Source organism: Gekko japonicus, unplaced genomic scaffold, assembly GCF_001447785.1.
Source record: "Gekko japonicus isolate JY-2015 unplaced genomic scaffold, Gekko_japonicus_V1.1 scaffold1606, whole genome shotgun sequence".
Classification (NCBI taxonomy): Eukaryota; Metazoa; Chordata; class Lepidosauria; order Squamata; family Gekkonidae; genus Gekko; species Gekko japonicus.
In genome coordinates, this window is record NW_015170934.1 from 227,391 (window position 1) to 250,521 (window position 23,131).

General features: G+C 43.6%; 1 protein-coding gene across 1 annotated transcript in view; it reads right to left on the reverse strand.

Moving 5' to 3' along the window:
• BRWD3 (bromodomain and WD repeat domain containing 3) overlaps positions 1-23,131 on the reverse strand; it is a 118,000-nt gene that overhangs the window by 31,654 nt on the left and 63,215 nt on the right. Inside the window, exons 6-16 of the mRNA XM_015418847.1 lie at positions 21,460-21,620; positions 20,177-20,398; positions 19,765-19,865; positions 18,290-18,360; positions 7,931-8,033; positions 6,397-6,550; positions 3,705-3,839; positions 2,764-2,892; positions 916-1,141; positions 513-680; positions 213-396 (exon numbers count right to left, since the gene is read on the reverse strand). Of these exons, the coding sequence (XP_015274333.1) occupies positions 213-396; positions 513-680; positions 916-1,141; positions 2,764-2,892; positions 3,705-3,839; positions 6,397-6,550; positions 7,931-8,033; positions 18,290-18,360; positions 19,765-19,865; positions 20,177-20,398; positions 21,460-21,620 (1,654 nt within the window). The remainder of the gene's footprint in view (positions 1-212; positions 397-512; positions 681-915; positions 1,142-2,763; positions 2,893-3,704; positions 3,840-6,396; positions 6,551-7,930; positions 8,034-18,289; positions 18,361-19,764; positions 19,866-20,176; positions 20,399-21,459; positions 21,621-23,131) is intronic.

The window sequence follows — 23,131 nt, forward strand, 5'->3', positions numbered from 1 at the left end:
AAGAATCTAAATCTCAATTGAAAAAAGAAATAGCACTGGATCCCTTACAGAAAGTTAAAGAGTTGTAGCTTTCTGTGTAAGTCTTTCGAGAGATTATTCCTGCGTGCGGGAGGTCAGGATGATGGCAGTCACACTCACAAAGCAACCCATCTTCAGTGGACCCATGCGGGTGACACCACAAACCAAGGGCACCAGCTGCAATATTCTCTTACCTGCTGATTCCAGGATGCAGCTCATTCACCACCACTCTCCTGCTCCATGCCATGAGATCTCTCTCAGTGGCCATCTGACTTCTTGGGGCATTGTGGTGCATCTGCCTGACGCCTTCAATCTGGCCGCTCCGTCTAAGCCCAACATTTGGTGGGGAAGCAAGATCCAAGCTCGGACTTCTCAAAACTAATGGGGGGGGGGGGAGCCCAAGTGACAACAAAATTATGTCAACTTTTGACCAAATTTTCTAAACAAGTTACAATCTGTGACTTCCTACAAGAAAGTGAGGAGACGAGCCTTACCACTAACAGACGGGGATCTGCTTGGTGGAGGATTTGAAGGAGCTTCACTGTCATTGACCCTTCTCATATCTTGTTCTCGTTGCAACTCTCTGATCATCCCGTCGAGAATACTCTCCTCCTGGTCGTTGGTTTGCTGCCCAATCACTTGCTCCACCACCTCTCCGTCACCTTTGCAAGAGCAAAAGGATCAAGTGAACAATTTGAGCTGTACCAGCAACCCAAGTCCTATCACAGCCAGGCCCGTAGTGGGACATTTCAGGGCCTGGCCCCCTGACTTCCTGCCAAGGCCTCCTGACTTCCATGCATCCCCCAGGCCCCCCAACTCTCTCGGCCACCGGGAGGACTCCCCACCGCCGCCCCTTCCCCAACTAAATCATGCCAAAGCCTTTGGCAAAAGACGTACCGTTCGCAACATATCCCAGCTGAGGAATGAGCTGTTCGTCTTTGCAGTTTTCCCTCCCTGGTACGAGCCTTTGGTATCTTGTGGGGTGGGGATTGCCATCCACATCGACCAGGAAGGGGGGAGGCATGAGATGTGGGGCTTGCTGAGTTTGTTCATCCAGCACGTAGTTGTTCACGTCACGGATCAGGGGGCGAAAATCAGTGTGGAAGAACATCTGATCTGGGATCTGTATGAGAGAAACTCAGAAATCAGGAACACTGTCACGCTGCTTAATTCGGCTCATACAGTTTCTACTACCAAAGATAGTGCTTGGCCCCATAAAGGCAGTTTTCTCCCAAATTGACAAGTTTCACCTCAGTCAACTGTTCCCTCTTGAAAGAATGTCAAATTCTTTGCCCTTATAGAGCAGACACAAAGAACAAATGCAGGCTTGATTCTTTGCCCTTATAGAGCAGACACAAAGGACAAATCCAGGCTTGATTCATCCTCATTTGTAGTGACTCCACTTGGCAGAGACATGCAGACAAAGGTGAAGCAAGCCTCCATGTATTCTATGTGACTGAGCTCCAGGGGCACAGAATTCAGCATCCAAGAGAGCAAGCATTCTTCTACTTTTTAAAAGAGAAGTCAGCTAATTTTTCAGAAGCTGCAGAAGTGAGTCAAGGTTCTAAAGCAAAGCAAATGTCTAGTTCCCTTCTTTAGCAGCGAGAATTCAATACATTTATTTTTTACAAGACATTCTTTGTGAACTAGAGTAGCTTCCAACTCAAGAGGTTCCGGTTTGGACCTATGAATGACCTTTAACAGAGCACCTCTCCCTCCCACACACCCCACCCAGATTCTAAGAACAGAAAATTTCCCCAATAGAAAGATCTGCTACTGCATGGCCTTAAAATATCTGAACTAATGAAGCATACTGATCATGAATATAGGTTTCAGCCCGAACTTGGCTTTCTTTAGGGTACTGATTATGTACAGTGTAACTGTGACAGTATTAATTGTAATTGTGACTTTATTACGATGACTGTCCAAGGCAAGGGTTCCCAACCTTTTTGGTATTGGTGACTCACGAGTCCAACTTAACTTGGTATGGTGGCCCACTTAAGGAAAACAGAACATGCAGTAAAACTGCAGAGGCCTGGGACCCAGGTTCACAGGCTTCGTGACCCAGTTTGGGGTTGGGACCCACCAGCTGGGAAAGGTCAGTCTAAGAAAATCTGAAACTCAGAACCAGGTGTTTTTTTAGTGTACTGTGTATGATTTGAAAGTACATTCTTGCATGCTGGGCATGCATGCAAGTCTGTGTGTGCACATGACAGGGCTTTCAGGAGTGGGGCTATTATATAAGGGAAGGGGCTGTGGCTCCATGGTAGAGCATCTGCTTTGCATGCGGAAGGTCCCGGGTTCAGTCCCTGGTGGCATCTCCAGTAAAAAGGATCAGGTAGCAGACGAGGTGAAAGACCTCAGCGTGAAACTGAGACGCCAGAGAGCTGCTGCCAGTCTGAGCAGACAATACTGACCTTGATGGACCGAGGGTTTGATTCCATATAAGGCAGCTTCATGTATTCATGTCTGTACTTACTTGCTCTTTACACCATCTTTAACAAAGAGCTCTATTTTACTCTAAACATTTACTTTATTCTTTTATTATTGAGGATTTAGGCCCTCCAGTATGATCAGTCCTTAAAGTTCATGGAGCAGGGATGCTCCAGAGCCAGCTATTTGAAGAGTATCAGTTAAGACTATCTGCTGCTAAAATCTCAGCGAAAGTAAAAACATACTGTGTAAACTCATTTTCGGTGCAAGTCCTTTTCACAAAAGAAAAAGCTACGAGTCTGCCAAACCCACCTTTTCGTAAAATCTATTGCAACCAAAACCAAATAGCAGCAGGTGCCCATGTGAGTCTGTGCAGGCAAAATGCTGCCCATCGGGGGAGAATTTGCAGTCAAATACTGCACCGTGACCTTGGCCTTCAATCTGAAACAAACACAACACAACGTATGAACTTATTTCTCTGGATAAGCCCCTCTACTAAAATTTCTTCTGTTCCCTCTTATTGTTTCCAGAGCATGTCTGGTCTCCTAACTTGGTATTTTCATTTAGCTATATTATAACAATGTGTGCTCGCACACAAATGAAGTCAGCTGCAGCTGCCTCCTGGGAAAGCAAGATCCCTTAACAATCCTGTGGGCAGGCTGGACTTTCAGTTAGATATCCCCCCGTTAATTCAGTCTGCGTGCACATGCCTCCATAATCAGAAAATTAAGTCTTTTCAAAACTAAGCAAAACAACTTCTCCAGTGCAATGAAGAATTCCACAAGGCAGGGCTTCGAAAGTAAGAGAGCAGAAAGATACGTTGCAATGCACCTACCTCTCTGCTCCATTGTTCTTCCTACCGCTACTTGCCCACTCACCGAGCGATCCTAAATGAAGTTACACCCTTCTGAGCCCACCACATTGTCAAATGTTCAACTGATTCTACCATGGAACTGTCCTATATCTTTAAAGCTAAGACATACAGCAAAGATAGGCTGCTCATTTCCAAAAGAGGAACCAGAAGCACTAGAGTGTGTAGTGCTAGGCGCATACTTTTTTAGGTCTTAAAAGCTAGAGCCAGAGGTGCTGTAGTGACATGCAATGCACCACTAGGTCTGCTGACTTCAGACCATTGCAGCTGGCCTTGGACAAGCAGATAAGCAGAAGATGGCATCTCTGACAGTAAGATTCTGAACAGACTCCTTATTGCTCCAGAGCCTGCTTGAGCACAAAAACAGGGCCTGCATTATTACCATGTTGAAGTAATTGCGAATTTTTGTTCCTTTTTCGAGGTCCCAAATGAAAATGTTCCCGTCATGGCCTGCAGAGAGCATGATCCTTTGGTCAAATGGGTGAGCTTCCAAAACGAACACTTCGTCGTCGTGGCCCTGCGATAAAAGCAGAAGAATGTTATGTTTCCTACAGCCACAGGTGAAGCAGCTCTTCAGACTTCCATGCAGAAAAGGTCTTTCTTGATACCTGGCATCTAAGAGGCTTTACCGGGAGACCTGCTACATGAAAATCTGTCATCTACCACTGAGACACAAGTGCTCTACTATGGGCACTGAGACGTCCATTAAAAGCCTTTCCTTACTGTTAGGCACCATGCTTGAAACATTAAAGAAACTGAATGAAAATATGATGCTGCTCTATGCAGAATCACAACACCACTCTATCGAGCTCAGTAATGTCAAATGATATCAGCTTTCCAAGGTCTCTGTTAGAAAATTCTCATCCCGATTAAATGCTGCAGTAATTGTTTTTAATTGGAGAGGCTAGGAACTAATCCCAGGATCTTCTGCAAGTATTAGCTTTGATCCAGTACTTGCCTTCTGCTTGCAGGAGAAAGCAACTGTTGCTGAGGAATATACTCTGCTGCCAAGAACCATGCTGTGCAAGCAGAAGGAAAAAGTGTAGGGGCCAAGTCTCATACTGTACCGCTGAGCCACAGCTGACCCCCCCCCTTCTTCCAAGGGTGAACCTTCCCTAGAAAGAAAGCTCTGTTGCAGCCTGAAGTTGACTAACCAAAACTTGGATAAATCCAAATGAGTTTTCTTTATGCAGTGACATTTAGAAAGAGTAATATAAAGGAAAGACACATCTGCCAACACTGACAAAACACACTAATGAATCAAACATTTAATCTACATGCATTTTTCCCACTTCAGACAGACACAAAATAGCACACAGATGAAAATCTGATGTCTATAAAATATTATCAAAGTTAAGCAGACTGGCATGCATCCAGGTTTCTACATACAAGAGAACTATCTTAAATGGTTATGGGACAATTGGTTTAGTCAAGGAACCCACCACCCTTTCAGGGAACACTCTTTATCAAAGATAGCAAATATTTTTTCACTGTTTGCATAGAAGGAGGTCTCCTTCCCATTTTTGTTTGTTTATTTCCTGAGAACTGGTCCAGCTTCTCTGGGTTCATACTGGGTTCCTAAATGCAGATGGTCAAAGCATTCAGAATTTCTTTTTTCAAGATTTCAAGAAAACAGAGGCCTAGAAGGATGAGAAGATCAGGGAGAGGAAATTGTGGAAGACCCCAGATGCCCTGAACTGCACCTGCTTCACTGCAAAGTAGGGATGTGCAACTAAAAAAAAACATTCATTTTGTTCTGCTCTAGATAGCGGTATTCCTGGTTTCCAAATTCCAACTCAAGAATCTAACACAATGTAAAACTCAATAATCACTAAAACCCAAGCATCACCAGAAATGTCAAAACCAAGAATCCACCTCAAAAAGCAAACAAGACAGGAAGCAACTCGAGCAAATACCAGTTTGGTATTTGGATCTGGTTTTGGGGGGGATTGGATTCCAATATTTTTGTGCACCATCATTCCCTATGAGGACTCTTTTGGGAGCGGCTGGAGAGGCTGTTTTTAAGGCTACTGGCACCAAAATTACAGCAGAGCTGCTGATGTCTGTCTTTTAAATAACTCCCACATTTCAAGTGAATTGGACTAACTCTATGGAACTCTGAACAAAGTGCCCCCCAGTCAGTGTTCCCTCTAAGCTGATTTAGTGTGAGCTAGCTCACAGTTTTGTAGCCTCCGGCTCACCCATTTTTGTCTTGGCTCAGGAAGGATGGCTCCAGAGCAAAGTAATTTATGCAGTAGCCAAATCGCTCTCTCTCAACTTTAATGCCAGTAGCTCACAAAGTAGAATTTTTGCTTACAAGACTCCACAGCTTAGAGGGAGCATTGCCCCCAGTCAATCTCCATTGATCCCTATGGGGGGGAAAGTGTTAAAAAGAGTAAACCCGAGAATCACCTCTAATGTACAACCCAAGAATTGCCCAAGCCAAACCAAACTATTGCAAGTCTAGGAAATTTAAAATCAGAGAATCCAACCAATGTAGAGCCATAACAATATATAGCATTGTAAAAACCTGAGAATCACCACCAATGTAAAACCCAAGAATCAGTGTTGTTGTTGTACAACCTGAGCATCACCACCAATGACAAAACCAAGAATCCACCTCACAAAGCAAACCTGACTGGAAGCAACTGGAGCAAAGAACACAGCTTTGCAAAAGTCAACAACACTAGTATATTTCCAAGCTGTATCCAAGAGCATAATCAAAATTTTCTGCTTATTGACTATTTCTATATATTTGTTTTTCTATATCCAAGTACACATCCCTACTGAGTAGCAACCTTTCCTCCCCCCCTAATCTTCATCCTTGGGCTAACCTGGTACCACTGGTTTATTTCCAAGCTGTATTCCAAGAGCACAATCAAAATGTTCTGCTTATTGACTATTTCTAATCGATAAATACATCTGTTTTGAAGTACATATCTCTATAATAAACAAAGTACAATAAACTCAAGGCCAGACACCTTGTTGAGGGTTGTACAAGACACTGTTCTAAATACAACCTTATACTCCCTTGGCATTCCTCTTCAAAATCATCAATTTCCAATTCTACTTACAGATAAGGTATGAAGAAGCTGCCCTGTAGAAGAATTCCATACTTTCAAGAGGAAGTTGTTGACTGCTGTGATAACAGTGGTATCATATCGATCCCAAGCTACCATGGTCACCTTCAGCTTAGACACCTTGTCTTCCCCAGATGTGACACTATTCCTGAACAATTAAACAAATTAAAAATGTAGAAAAGAAACTTACAAGTACCAACACAATTTTAGATTAATTGCATCTGCTTTTCACAGAAATCCTTTTATGGAGAAAAAAACAGGTTATGTTGGAACGGTCTCTAAGTTACATGAGACACAGTAAAAATAACTGCTGAACTGTATTCTGTTGAACTTGGAAACCACATTGTATTTTTCATGTAGCATATTGGCTGGAGCACTTCTACAGCTGCAGAGCAATCAGATAAATAAAGTTCAAGTAATACAAGCAACAGTAAGAAATGCACTTGCTGATTTAGAAAGAACAGAAAATCCAGTCATGTTCTTCTTCCCTAATTTTTCTAGACAAGCGTGAGTTGAAAAAGCCAATAATCTGAGCAAAATGCAGAAGGCAGACTCCCAAGGAATTAGACCTTGAGAGGAAACAAGAAACTTCACAGAAGCCACTTATAAAAACAGTCCAAGATGACCTGGAAAAACTTGTCCTCTAAAATCGTTCTTGGCAATGGCCTGAATTTTCGTTTCTCATGTAGCAGGACAAGAAGATTTCCTTTGGGGAAATTTTCCTATCTGACGATGTTACAAGAGCTCCCTCTAGAGCAATTTAGCTTGAAAATGCAACTCAAGGACATCAGATCTCAGAAGCCAAGCAGGATGGGAGACCGCCAAAGAATACCACAGCTGGGAGGCAGAGGCAGGCTATCAAGCCACTTCTCTGAATGTCCTCCATGCCCCAGTAGTTGCTGCCAGAGGTCGCTATGATTTCCAGGCATGGGTGTGTGCATGCACACACACACAAAAATGCAAATATACCAAAAAAAGAAGAAGAAAATGCAACTCAAACATATGTGAGATGGGTAACTGAGCAACTTGTATATTCTGAGGGAGAAAACCCACTATGCATCTGCACTCACCCCCTTTTAGACTGATAGAGAAGCAAGCTGAGGAGCAAACCTGTGCAAACCAAGCACCAACTGGCTTCCTGTTGTGGCAATCATGAACCCCTTCCCTACAGGAATGCAGGTGCCAAACAGTATACAGCTTGCTGTAGCTTCACAGACTGTATCCTCTGTATGCAACATGATGATGTAAGCCAATCAGAAGGGTGGAGCTTTATGTCAAAGAGCATGGTCCTACCAATGCTTCCATGGGATGCATGCAACAGGATTTCCCCCCAGAAACCTCAGAAGTCATGTAAAAGCCACAATGTCTGAGCAATTTGTGGGATGGGAGGAAAGAATTGCTGGGACTGATAGGAAATGTCGGGTCACACGCATTCACAGACCGTGAACCAGATAACTTGTTCAGAAAATGTGTTTGTATTTCTTCGACTGTAAGGTGTTCAAATTACAAATGTTTTTGTGCCTTTTACCCAGTCATCTTGGTAGCCATATCCAACACTATATTCTTCCATTCCTGATTGGTATTGCCATATTCTTGCTGTGCCATCTCTGCTTCCACTGACAAACCGCAGCCTGTAGTAAAAAAAATAAAAATACAAGGAAGTCACACCCACAAGGCTCTCAATCCCATCATCCTCCTGCATTCTGTTTGCCAGGTGGGCCTTAGGAAAGTGTTCTCTGGTGGCAGCCAGGCTTACAGCACCTTCACAGTTCCTGCACAGTAGTATCTTCAACTTTTCATTACAGTGATCTCACTATCGCCTCTAAGTTGGTATACAAATATGAAAATATAAGACAAGTAAGCCAGGCTTGCTTGTACAATTGGCTTGTCCACCACACATGCATGCACATCATCTAATGGGGGAACAGGCTACTTTAGATGTAACAGTACAACCCTCCACATTGACCCAGCAGCAATGCTCTTCAAGGGAGTTAGTTCACACATTCCCCAGACAGTAATCAGGTGTAAAGACTTCCAATAATGTACACCTATGCAAGAATCACCCTTGGGTGTCTGATGGTCTGCAGTTTTAATATATGACTTGTACTAGTGGGATACAAAGGTGAAAGATATTAACACAAGGACTGAGTGTATGGCACAATCCTGACTAAATTTCATGGGTGCAATTCAGATCACGGCACATGTGCCCAAGGCGCACCGTGACTGATGGAGGGAGGTTTGTAGTGTTGGGCAGGAGCACAGCTTGTCTGCCATGTTTGCACACTCCCCATATTCCTCCCACCGCCCTCTGCAAATAAAGCATGACCAAAAGCTTCCAAGCACGATCAAGCTGCAATTCCCTGTGCTGTCCAAATGCAGGCATCTCTGTGAATTGGAGTTTGTTTCCTCTCTTCCCTGCTCAAAACAGGATTAAAACCAAGGCTTAGGATCCTGGCTGGTGGGGAGTAAACAAACTCCAGTTTGCTCTGGCACCTGGAGCTCAATCAGAACTGGAACATTTTGAGTCTTACTCTGAGCATGAAGAGAAATGAGAGGAGTGAGAGGAATACAGGAACAGAGCAAATAGATTGTGCTCCTGCCAGAAATTGACAAACCACTGTTTAATATCAGTTGCTGGTGACATATGAATATAGCCATTGCCAAACAACAATTGATATCCGTGGGTTTTTCCAGGATTGCACCCATGACTTATACAATCATTTCAAGCTCCCATAATGCTTATATGCTCCTTTCATCCTATATTCTCCAAAACAAGAAATCCTGTAATTTTAAGCATAATCTTCGGGGGGGGGGAAATATCACTGAAACAGGAAACGTAACATCATATCTGGTCAGACTCCTACTTAGTGGGGGAACATAAAATGTTTTCCAGGACTTTCAGCAGTGCTTTTGAGTCTCTGTGGCCAGAACACTGTGAGTTTACGATGTTAACGGTCAGATACAGCACAATACAAATAGGCTACAACATTCATTACATCTGTTTAACAGCAATCAGATGGCCATGGCGTGAATTCAATATCGTAGTTCAAACAGCTTTTTTTAAAAAAAAAATTACATCAGCATCTCTCTTGAGAAACATATAATAGAAAAAAGGGGAGAAAAAGAAATAGCTGGATTCTGTTCTCTCGCTCTCTAATCCTGCCTATTGAATTGAGGACACGGCAGCAATTCCTAGGCATTTCTTTAGGCATGGGGCTGTAAAGATGGTGGTTTTGACCCTGTTCTCAGGAGGTCTTTTTCCTATTGTCCAAGCCAAGCCCTCAATGTGGTTATTGGAACAGCTGCTGCAATTGTGCTGTTCCAGCACTGCACGTTGCACAACCCCTGCAAGAGATTTTTTTTTCTTAAAAGAGAAAACATGCAAATCCCATCCATGAAAGCCAAGGGACAGACCAGTCACCCCAACATATGCCCACACATATGGCCACAATGAAAAGGGGAAAAACTCACTTGATGAGAAGACTTCTGTGCTGTCTTTGAAGAACTCCCTCCTGTCCCTCGGAAATTCTGGTTATCTCCACTTGAGGATACCTATGCACCAATGTTCCCGCTAAGCTGTGGAGTCTTGTGAGCAAAAATTCTTCTTTGTGAGCTACTGGCATTCAAGTTGCGAGTGAGCGAATTGGCTACTGTATAAATTAGTTTGCTCTGGAGCCATCCTTCCTGAGCTAAGACAAGAGTGTGTGAGCCAGAGGCTAAAGACTGCGAGCAAGCTCACACTAACTCAGCTTAGAGGGAACACTGCTATGCGCCATTAATCTGACTCTCCTCCACATATCCCTCTTTCCTGGCTCTTTTCAGACTGTAGCCAAGCACACCCATTTCCCCCCACTTTCAAAAAAGTGATCCCTTGACCTACCCCTTCCAAGGGCCATTCAATTTCCCTTCTACCCCTTGCCTTCAAACTCCTCCAACATGCTGATTATGCGATTCCTCTTACTTAATGCCAAATCCACTCTAGCAGGGGGCTTTCACCCCAAACCCCCCCCACACACTTCATTAAAATTGTCCTCCCAAGAACAAGTGGGATTCTTTTCCCTTCCAGATCCAAGATCTCTACCTCATTGTTCTCTCTGCTACCTTTACTAGTGCTAGCCACCCTTCTTTTGCTTACATCAGTCATGCCCTGGTCCTCTACACCTCGGTCCTGAGCTTCTTCTCTTCCTGCTTGCCTTAATGGGTCTTCAATGTTTTTATAAAGGAGCTTTCTCTCCCAGGGATTTGTTCTTTGCTTCTCTGCATGCTGCCGCTGGCTAACCTCATCAAAGGACATGGATTGCAGTACCAGCCCTCTTATGAGGAGGCCCAGCTCTGCCTCTCAACCCCCTGACCATTCTGGAGCACTATCTGCCTAGTCCAGTGATGGCGAACCTTTTAGAGACCGAGTGCCCAAACTGCAACCCAAAACCCACTTATTTATCGCAAAGTGCCAACACGGCAATTTAACCTGAATACCGAGGTTTTAGTTTAGAAAAAACAACTCATACATTAACATAAGATGATCCAAACAAAGTAAGGAAAGCAATCCCAAATGCTTTCATTTACTTAAAATTATTTGGCAGAGAATTCCACACTTTAATGACGGTCTGGGCCTGGCTGGGGCGATGGCACGCGTGCCCACAGAAAGCGCTCGCCGCCTCTGGCACCCGTGCCATAAGTTCGCCACCACTGGCCTAGTCTGATCCTTCAGCTTGGATGTCTCATCTCAAGCTCATTATATCCACAAAAGTAATTCCTAAGGGGGGAATATATCCATGACTGAACTTCTCATTTTTTCTTCCAAGTCTCCCTCCCCTTGCATTTTCTGCCATTTGCCAACATCCTCCCTGTCAATCAGGAACAAAGACTCGACTAGCTCTGTAAGTCATATTCAGTCCATCATCAAATCACATCACTTCTTCCTTTAAAACGATGCAAACATATGACCTTTCCTCTCCATCTCCTCAATGAAAACTCTCAGTCATTTCGCACCATGACTGCAGCAACCTTTTCCTCTCTTGCCTGCCATTATCACACATTAACCCTCTCCAGCCAGGATTCGGCTCCGGAGCTAATGGTGCTCTATACAATACAAGGCAATAAGAAAGGAATGGACAATGAAAGGCAGCTAAAGTATTAGTCGAGGTCAGCTACGCACACTAGCTCGCCACTCCTGAAGGACAGACCCTCTTAAATATAGAGAAAGCTCTGAAAACCCTCCAAGCTGAGCCAAACTGGCAGGAGGGACAGTGTATAAGTCATGGCATTCAGAGAAAAGTTGTTCGCAGCCCCACAGAGGTGCCCATGACAGGTTGGAGGTGATCTAACAGGGACTTGTGGGGAGTGAAAGTTGAACAAGTCATCTGGAGCACTGTTAATGCAGGCAGCACAAAACGAGAGGAAATGTAACTTGAATGCAGAGGCAGCTCCATTCATGTACAGAGAAACAGCCGGACACCGAAAAGCAGGTGCAGACTCAATGCTCTCTAGCGATGCAGCAAATGTGATCATTGCTGCTCTGTAACAAGATGTTTTCATTCAAGACCTCACAACAGGGCAAATGCTTTTTCTACAAAGTAGTAAATAGGAGTGTGTTATTTTTCTTTCTAGTGTGGACTCCTTATTCTGCTGGAACTCAGTGGGGAAACTGCTGTTGATTTCAGTGGGGCAGAGTGTCCTACTTCTACAACTGCAGGACCAGCAATCCACATGGACAGGAATCTGCTACAGGAGATTTTTATTGCTTCAGAATTATCCCCTTCCAGAACATAAGCCTGAAGAACTACAGCAAGGATTTTACAAGATTGCTCTTTAAAATTACTTTCAAGGAGTTTTAAACAATATTATGAAAAACATCACCTCGCTGTTGAAGATGTCTAGAACAGAGGCTTACCTGTCTCCATTGTTGCAGAACTGAACAGCAACTACTTTGTCCTTAAATTAAAAACAAAAAGATTTTTAGTCGATACTTCCCTTTTCCATTTAACTGATTTGCAGTTTTCTCCCCATCCCATGTTAGTCTTAACTGTTCCAAGCCTCTTAGGATCAGGTATCTCAGTGCCTTGCAGAAGGATCACTAGAGAGCCAGGAGTGGATACTGGACAGTATGTAATACAAAGTCAGCTCAGCATTAATTGAACAGGCAGAAGAACATCCCTACCCTGATCAGCCTCCAAGTAACAGCCCCTGTCTTATGTACCTGTTGCTCCATGTGGTCACTGGCACAACAGTCCCACCACCATTTCTTGACATTTCAAAACCATGGAGGAAGGGGAGGGACTGAAATACATTCAATAACTGTTTCCTTATCAGATTTCAACTTGCTTTACTACTTTAACCACATAAAGACATTATGTGTAGCTTAGTTAACACATCAAATTGCAATGCTTAGTATCTGTGAAATTTTTAAAGAGGGGTTTGTCTTACTCAAGCCATAATTACCAATACACCCAGTGTTAATGATAGGACAGCAAGGGCCTTCTACGGTATCTGTCTAGTGCTACCTTAATTTGTGCCAGCTGGGAAAACAGGAAAAAAGTTAAGACTTAAAACGGAAACTGCCAACACTGCAGTAAGGGGGGGGGGAAGGGGGATTATAATCCAGACTCACAGTCAGTCTGCTTTCCATACAGCCAGCATTATCCAGAACCTATGCAAAAAGGTGTACCTCCTGCTATTCAGAGGTAACATGTTTAGCGCATATACCTTACGCAAGAATCCCCACTTCAGACACCTTTCAGCACACTGACAAACAATGTCTCACCCAGCCAAGCAGACCACAGTGTTAAGGGCTGCTGTTAAGTCTGGGTACCAGAATAAACTCCAGAATACCACTGATTTGTTCACTAAGGAACCATCATCTCACAAGTAAGTGTTATAGTAACTGGAAACAAAACTAGTTGTAGAAAAATCCATAATCATTTAAAGTAATGTATACTGTTGGAAACACTGACACCAAGATCATTTCTCTAATGAGAATAGGTTTCTGAAAGATCTGCAGTCTCTGGTTCTCAACATTCAGTTTTCACAACAGGGTGAAAGATTTGCCTGGATAGAAACAAGCTTCTCTACCACTTCCCATGAAAGCTTGTTTCTTGGACTTGGTCTGTACACCTTTCCAAACATTGATCAGGTTTGTCAACATGCTGCAGAAGATGGGAGGAATGTGGAGCAAGCCTGTGTCTATCTGGAATTGGAAGAGCTGCATGTGTCTATCTGGAATTGGAATTACCCAGCACTATAGACTGTTTTACATATTGACAGTTATTAGAAAGTATTTTGAAGAAGTAAAGGGCAGCTAAAACATTATTGTGAAGTCCTGCCTTAAAGGCAATTAGCATAATTCTAAAAGAGAGAAGAGTCAGACTCGACTGTGCGACTGAACAACAAAAGAGAGAACATCACACAAGAGGTATTCCCCCACCCACCCCCGTTTACTTCAAAATCCCAGTTTTTCCAATGGGTTGAAAGCTGGTTCCCCATCCTCAGTTCCCCATGTTTGGGTTTTGTTTGTTTTTTCAGGTTTTCATGTCTCTGAGGGCTGCTCCTCCTCCTTCCTGACCCCTTCCATGTGCTGATCTGCACACAACCCCACATAACCATAACAACAGCTCACAGTGCCATGCCTCTTGGCCACAGCGTCTGTGGCTATACGGCTTCTGTCCAAATCCAAACACATTCTTGGAAAGTTCTTTACAGCAAAACATTCTTTGCAGAAGGAGTAAAGAGCAGCTATACCCAATGATAAGATGGATGGACTCAAGAAAGAAAGCCCCAGTTTGCAAGACCTGGGCAAGGCTGTCAACAATAGGTCACCGTAGGCCGCAAGCAACTTGACTGCACTTAACACACACCATAATATTTTTCGCCAAAATAGATTTGATTACTTTCATGTATCATCTTTAGATTTGCTACAGCCAAAACATGAGGCTTGTGGCATGTTAAAGATGAATATACTGTAACATAAGCTTTTGTGAGCTAGAGCTCAAAGGGAGCTCACAAAAGCTTAAAGGTAAAGGTTCCCTTGCTCAAAAGCCAGTCGAATCCGACTCTAGGGTTGTGGTGCTCATCTCCGTTTCAAAGCCGAAGATCCAGCGCTGTCCAAAGTCGTTTCCGTGGTCATGTGGCCGGCATACTCGCACATTAATTTAGTAGCTTTTGAGGTGCTATAAGACTCGTGGTTACCCTTTTATTTCCCCCCTCTGGTTGCTATAGGAGATCCTGTTCAAATGACATAAAAGTCTTACATCTCTCTGAGGTTCCGGAATTAAGGTTTTTGAGCACTTTATTTTATTTTATTGAGATGGTTTTAAATTGCATAAAATGTTCTTAAATGCTACTAATTATTTGATGTTTTATTACGCAAGATTTCTTGCCATGTAAGCCGCCCTGAGCCCTACGGGGGAGGGCAGGATATAAGTTTAATAAATAAATAAATAAATAATAAATAAATTTAGTAAAAGATTTTAAGAGACCAGAGTAACGAAATGGAGGAATATATTTCTTCCTTACCTTACTTTCTATCTTACTTTATTATAATGCATTTTATCATATTGATTTTGATATGAAATATATACAGAATATATGGTTATAAACATAAGGAGACCCAAAGGGAAATTATGGGAGATAGAGTTTATAATTGCATTTGTACTGGAGTAATTTTGAGAGGCAGAAATATTTACTTAGGTGTGCCAATTTCTATCGGACTTAATTAATGATTATAATTTACAAATGAAGCAGAATAGAATTGGCAACTTGTAGAAGAATATTATTAAAGAATGTTAAATTCATTTCCTGTTGTAGAATAACTTATAATTAATTTGTAAGAGTTTGAAATTAACAACTTTAAAAACTTTTAATTCCATGAGCATTATTCTGTTTATACAATAATCACTCGTTTTAAAATAAACATTTCAGGGGAATTTTGTAACACATTTTTCCTTCTGGGAAAGCTGGACACTTTGAGAACTTTTATGTTTTGGATGGACCTTTGATCATTAAAAGTGGTAATGTCTCTCATCAAACTTGCTTTGGGGCTGCAGTGAATGGTCTGGGAAATCAGCATTGCCTGGAACTAAGCAGGTATGATTTCTGATCAGCAGTCTGGATAGGAGACCACTGGGAACCCCCGTAACAGTAGGAGACATATATCTTGGGGCACTGGTGCTGGCATGTTAATATCTTCCATCCTAAGTTCCATTAGCGGGCTTCTCAGTTTTGACTCTGAATTCTTTTACTGAAAAGGAAGCTTTATTACAGCCTTCTGGTAGGCAGTTTTATTCTTTGGCTGATATTCTGGGCTTTTTCTCCAATGTGTTTTGACGTTTTTACACTATTTGATAAGCTGTTTTTAACTGTTTGATATTTGATGTGCCATTTTGTTGTTTAATTACTCTGATATTGATGGTGACTTTTGTATTAATTCTGGAAACCATTTGGGGAAATAAAACATTGGAGAAGTGGTATAAAAAGGTTTAAAGTACTTAAATAATTCAAAATTAAATTTATAATTAATAATATGAACTATGCTGAGAAAACAAAATATTTAAGATGCATACATTTATCCCAAAGGTTATCCTGGAGCTAGTGGACCCCTGCAGACACCCACCCCTCCCAGTTAGGATCTTCCATGGAGAAGTGGTATAAAAAGGTTTAAAGTACTTAAATAATTCAAAATTAAATTTATAATTAATAATATGAACTATGCTGAGAAAACAAAATATTTAAGATGCATACATTTATCCCAAAGGTTATCCTGGAGCTAGTGGACCCCTGCAGACACCCACCCCTCCCAGTTAGGATCTTCCACCCGGGCCCTTCTCTGTGTGGCCTCCCACTAGAGTGGAAGCAAGTATTTACCAGATGTAAGAGAAGAAGAAGAAGAGAAGAGATTGGATTTATACCCCACTCTTCACTCGGAGTCTCAAAGCGGCTTACAAACGCCTTTCCCTTCCCCTCCCCACAACAGATACCCTGTGAGGTGGGCGGGGCTGAGAGAGCTCTTTCCAGAGGTGCCCTTGAGAGAAAAGCTCTGACAGAACTATGGCTTGCCCAAGGTCATCCAGCAGCTGCAAGTGGAGGAGTGGGGAATCAAATCTGGTTCTTCCAGATTAGAGTCCGCGCACTTAACCACTACACCAAACAGGCTCTTTTCTGTGGTGGCACCAATGCTCCCTCTAAGCTGTGGAGTCTTGTGAGCAAAAAATTCTACCTTGTGAGCTCCTGGCATTAAAGTTGTGAGTGAGCGATTTGGCTATTGCATAAATTAGTTTGCTCCAAAGCCATCCTTCCTGAGCTAAGAGAAAAATCTGTCAGCTGGAGGCTAAAAAACTGTGGGCTAGCTCACACTAACTCAGCTTAGAGGGAACAGGCACCTAAATGATGGAACTTCCTATGTCTGGAGCACAGTACATTGAGCTTTGGACACCAGGCCCAAATACTCTTAACAGTGCAATCATATGCAGAGTTACTCTGGGCAAAGTCTATAGGATTCAATGAACTTGGACAGGAACAATTATGTTTAGAATTGCTTTTGGTTGGGTAGGTTCAGAAGGAGCAGGCAGCCCTTCAGGTATGCTCATCAAAAGCCATTCAGTAACGAGGTACTATATAGCAATGCTCCCTCTAAGCTGTGGAGTCTTATGAGCAAAAATTCTACTTTTTGAGCTACTGACATTAAAGTGGTGAGTGAGCGATTTGGTTACTGCATCAATTAGTTTGCTCTGGAGACATCCTTCCTGAGCTAAGACAAAAAGGTGTGACCTGGAGGCTTAAAAAATGTGAGCTAGCTCACGCTAACTCAGCTTAGAGGGAACATAGCTCTATAGGGTTGCCAGCTCTGGGTGGAGAATGTCTGGAGATTTTGAGAATGGAGCCTGGGGATGGTTTAGGGAGGGGAGGGACCTCAGCAGGGTACAAGGCCATGGAGTCCACCTTCCAAAGCAGCCGTTTTCTCCAGGGGAACTGATCCTCTGTCATCTGAAGACCAGATGTAACAGCCAATCTCCAGGCCCCACCTGGAGACTGGCAACCATTTACTACAAAGGGTTAATACCAATGTTCCCTCTAAGCTGCGGAGTCTTGTGAGCAAAACTTCTACTTTGTGAGCTACTGGCTTTAAAGTTGTGAGCAAACGATTTGGCTACTGCATAAATTAGTTTGCTCTGGAGCCCCCCTTCCTGAGCTGAGACAAAAATGGGTGAGCCAGAGGCTAAAAAACTGTGAGCTAGCTCACACTATCTCAGCTTAGAGGGAACACTGGTTAATACTGATCTGAAGATTGCCAGCTACGCTGCCATATTGTTTATAGCTGCAGGTTCGCATGCATGACCTGTGTACCAGTGGATGCCACATTCCTTTCCCTGCTCCTGCCTTCTTTATCTCTGACCTTGTAGTCTTGCCTATGTAGTGTCTCCCCATTAATTAATCGTTAGACTAGTTTCGTTTGCTCTAACTGTTCTGGGGTTTCCTTCCCGCCCGGACGTCAGGCCAATTGGGGTGGGGGGGGGGCTGGTTTGAATGCACTATATCTCTTGATGCTTGCCATGTATTAGTTATTCCTAACAGTGAACATGTTCCTGCAACCATAGTTCTAGCAATAAAGTATAACCTTCTTGGAAGCGTGTACTCCGTTGTTTGAATCCTGACCCTTCCACCTATTGCCTTTCCTAAAAGCGATCAAGTGAGTTTCCTATCTCCCAATAACTTACTAGGCATTTTTATCAATTCATACTGGTTCCGCTTAGAAACTTTTACAAGACGGCCGTGTTCCCAGAAAATTCAGTTGTTTGCTGTTTTCCAAAATCACTGGTAGGTCTTACAAAAACATGAAACAATCTTTCTTACATAAGCAGCAGGTAATTTCTGTTCCTGGGAAACATGTACATACCCGAGCTGAAAGATGAACAAGATATCTGAACGCCAGGTCTTGATCTTTCAGCAAATTTAACTGGCCGATCCCTGAAATAATACGTAGCAAAAAGGTGTAAGGTTTAGTGTAGCCCACAAAGAAACAATTCATATTTGCAGCAGGTCTTGCAGCTGCATCCTGCAACAACCTGCAGAATGCAATTATGGTTCCTAACATGCTGGGAAAATCACCCCTCCCTCCCTCCCTCCCTCCCTCCCTCGTAAGATCATCATTTTGTAAAAGAAAAAATTGACAGCATGCCCCTAATTTGCAACAGTCAATAAAAAACAAAGCCAACCAGAAACAGTGCCTGCAATAGTCTGACCTCCAGTTAACATCAATGGTATTTGCGTCTATGGATTTCTTTACAGAGGCAGCAAACTCTTGAATGCTGATATTTAAAACTGAGAAATTACAGCTTGTAAAACAGAAGGAACCACAGATAACACTTTCCAGTTCCCAGATCTACAGCATGTACTGAACACAAAAGCAACACCTCTAACAAAAAAAAAGCTTCAGAGAGAATTGCCAGCAAATTGTATCAACTGTCTCAGTCAGATTAGTGCCCACCTCTTCCTATTCACCTGTAGCCATCTAAAACAAACAATCTTCAGGTTGAACAAAAGCCCTAGGCGTAACCTTCAAGATTAGGACATCCCATTCACTGTCTGAATCTCCGATGGACAGATCCTCCAAATGTCAGATAAGTCAAACTGCATGATAGTCTGAATGAATCAGGAGTCCAGTGGCACCTCCAAGTCTGACAAAATGTATTCCAGCATCAACTTTTGCAAGTCAGAGCTTGCTTCACCTGATGCGTGGTCAATCCAGCAGATGGATACGCAATTCGTACATCTGACCAAGCGAGCAGTGACTCATGGGAAACTGATGCTGGAATAAATTTTGTTAGTCTCTAAGGTGCCACTGAATTCCCATGTGATTTTGCAGCAACAGACTAATGCAGCTGCCTACCTAGATCTACCATGATACCATGATAGGATTACCTTCTTGAGCCCCACCATAGAAAAACACCCATTTATTTATTTATTTATTTCATTTGATTTCTTAACCGCCCTTCTCCACTTATGCAGGGCTCAGGGCGGTTTACAACAACATAAAATCTAATACAATTTTAAAACCAGTTAAAACTACAAAAATTCAGTATTAAAACATTTAGCATAAGCGTTTAAACAGACGGCATATTTAGCATTCAGTTTTCCATATAATACTTCATTGGTCAGATGACTGTTGTTACAGTCCCACTGATCCATGTTCCCCATCCAAAATTTTAATTAAAAAAAACAAACGGAAGGGAATATGCTCTTAGCATTTGCCCACTCCAAAATTAGCATATGTAAGCTTATCCCATTCATCTCTGTGTTTCAGGGAGTACGGTACTCAATAAGATGACCTAAGGAAGGGGATGAATGGCACATCCACAAGTAGGTACCTACTTGAATTTCATTGTGTTCAAATGCCATTGCCAGAAGCAGATTGTTCCGTCAGCACCAGTAGAAGTGAGGTATCGAGTTGTTCCTTTTCTGGCTGGAGAAAACTAAAAATTTAAAAACAGGTTATTGTTAAGTAGGCTGCATGAGTTCCTCAGACTTTTATAAAGCATAACACCCACCACCCTGCTGTGGATTTGCCACATGGGCAGCAATCAAGCATGACCCAGGGAGGCCTGCCTTGGGTGCCTCTGGGTGTGATAAAAAAGCACAGCTGGAAATGTAAGGCTCACTGGAAGGAGTCTGGGATCACTAGCTTTCCAAGGAACTGATCCAGCATGTGATCAGATAGAAGTAGGTCTGTGCCTTGCTGCTGATCAGCTACTGAACCCAACGGAATGCCAGCTGCCTGCCATACCTGTATGGAAGTAATGGAAGCTGAGTGGCCCAGCAGCACCGCGACAGGCGCGCACGTTCGGAGACACCAGACTCGGACCACCTTGTCGCAGCTGCCTGCAGCGAGTAGTGTATTTTCATAGTTGACGGCCATGTCAGAAATTTCGGCTGAATGGCCTCGGAGTGTTGAGAGCAGACGCCCATCATCTGTAGCCCAGATTTTCACCAAGCAATCATCGGAGCCCTAGAGAGTCATTAAAAAACACAATCCAAGGTGGAACAAGCAGGAGTGTCGCCATTTTCGCTATCAGCATGCAGATATGCAGCATACACTTATCACAATTTTATCCTACTCTTCCTATACGGAGCTCAGAGCCAAAATATGTGGTTCTTTCCTCCCCCGTATCCTGGTATTCAAAAATGCTGACAGTATGTGCAGAGGTTAAGAACATGAGAGAAGCCAATGTTGGATCAGACCAATGGCCCATCCAGTCCAACACTCTGTCACACAGGTGCCATCAGGAGGTCCACCAGTGGGGCCAGGACACTAGAAGCCCTCCCACTGTTGCCGCCCCCCAAGCACCAAGAATACAGTGCGTCACTTGCCCCAGACTGAGAGTTCCTATCTATACCTTGTGGCTAATAGCCACTGATGGACCTCTACTCCATTAGACTAGGTTAGACTAAGATCTGGGAGACCCAGGTTCTAATCTCCACTCTGCCATGAAAGCTTGCTGGGTATAAGGAGAGCAGAATCAGGCAAGCCACTATGGGCCCCCTTTGGGTATAAATAATGAACGTAAATGAATAAACTACTGTATATTAGGCCATTTAGAACACAGGAGTGGATTTGCACAGAGAGAACTACCAGCTCCTCTGGCATAAGTTGAGATATAGTTTGAAAGTGTATGTCAGAAAGAAACAAAAAAATCAGACACTGACAGTGCCATCCTAAACAGTTCCATGTTTCGAAACACAGCCATTTCAGTGGACGCAGAGGGTGTAACTCTGTTGAGATATAGTTTGAAAGTGTATGTCAGGAAAAAAACAAAAAAATCAGACACTGACAGTGTCATCTTAAACATTTCCATGTTTCGAAACACAGTCATTTCAGTGGACGTAGAGGGTGTAACTCCGCTTATAACAACACACGAATGTCCCTTTTGAAAAAGCGGTAATTCTCGAGAACGGACCGTAAATTATATAAGACTCCTGTATTGCCTTCTTCAAGGGCACATTCCTTCTTTTTTTCTCGGTAGGAAACAGAGTGGTGGCATTCCAAGAACAAAACCCAAGTTGACTCACTGTGAAAATTCGCCGCCCGCTGCGATCAAATGCGACACAATACACGGACGATAAGTGCCCCAGAATCCTCTTGTGCATCTTGATGTGTTGGTAGAAGGAAGTTGGGAACAAATGGCTGAAACGCCCATACGCAGTTACTTCCCTGGCACAGATGAGATTTACTAGAAGGCGGGGGGAAGACACACACAGGGTGCGGTCAGACGGTGTGCTGAGAGCGGGTTAAACTGCTCCGGCCTCCCTTATCCCGCCTCACCGCGCAGTCACGTCGCTCCCCGGCAGCTACAGTACTGACGCGTGGGAGCATGTGTTGGCAGGGTTTTAAATTTTTTCCTCAGTTTGCGCATGCGCATAGGCGCTCATCCGTAGAATGGGGAGGCAAAACTACCATGGCGCATGCGCAGAACCACCAGGGCAAATCAATCCAACCCCTCCAACAAAAGACTTCCCTTTAAGCATTTGACCCGCAAATGGCCTCTGTGAGATCCCAAACTCATCTAAACTCTAAAACAAGTGACCGTTTAAATGTCGGTTATCTAAACACGGTAGCGGAGCTCTGCCAACGCAAAAAAAATGGCGGGCGAAAAGCGGATGCCTCGGGCAGCTTTTGAGCGGGGAGGGGGTTTAAACCGGAAGTGTCTTGACACCGGAGGAGTGATCACACAGGGGGAAAATGCGGCTTTAAACGGGAGAGCTGAGAAAACACCACTTTGGGACCTGGTAACAAAATACTCCGGGTTAAAGGGGTTTTGAGCCGGAAAACAACGGCTGGGGACGGGAGGCAGATGTTGACACCAGATCAAACGGCGCATCTGAACACACCCGCAGTTATCCTTCTGGATTTGACTGACGTGAACCTATCTCACATTGACAGCTCGATCCTCTCTGCCACTGGAGACACTGTGGCTAAAGCAGCGGCTTGCTTGGCAACAGCTTCATACTCAAAGAAACCCCTGACCGACATGCAACTAATTGTGAGGGAGAAAAATACCTCGCTTCCCCATTCTTGGGAATGCCTGCCAGCTGTACTACATCTAGGCTGACCTTGTTTCCCCCTCTGTTGCGAGTATATGAAGACTGCGTAGGGCCAGAGGCTCCTTCAGCAAGGCAGGGATGTTGGGAACCTCTCTGCCAAGCTGAGCTTCTCTTTGCCTTCCTGTTGCAGGTCCACAAGCTTGGATGTGGCCAGAGGCATGAGAATTCTGGAAAGGGGCAAAGGGCCCTTGGTGTATAGCCCATGACTCGCAGCCTGTGGCCAAGGGATCCAGAACAAGCCTTTGACTTTTTAGCGTACTGTCGGTTGGTCCTCTGGGCTAAGGAAATCTTACCTGGCAACAAAGTGTGGGTTTGGGGTTTTTTTACCTTCTTGCTATTTTATTCTACCTTTTTACGATTTTGTTCATTCTAAAAACATGCCCCTGCCTTCGTTTTGCAGCCATGATTCCCAGCTTTCCCTCGTGGCCGGACAGACAAAATACATGGTCTGCCCCATTTACTGAAACATACCTATAATGGTGGGCAGTGGCTGAAAGTGGCATCAAGTCGCAGCTGACTTATTGTGACCCCGTAATGTTTTAAAGGCAAGAGGTGTTCAAAGGCAGTTTGCCATGGCCTGCTTCTGCCTCGTAACCCTGGTCTCCCATCGAAATATCGCCCAGGGCCCAACCCTGCTGAA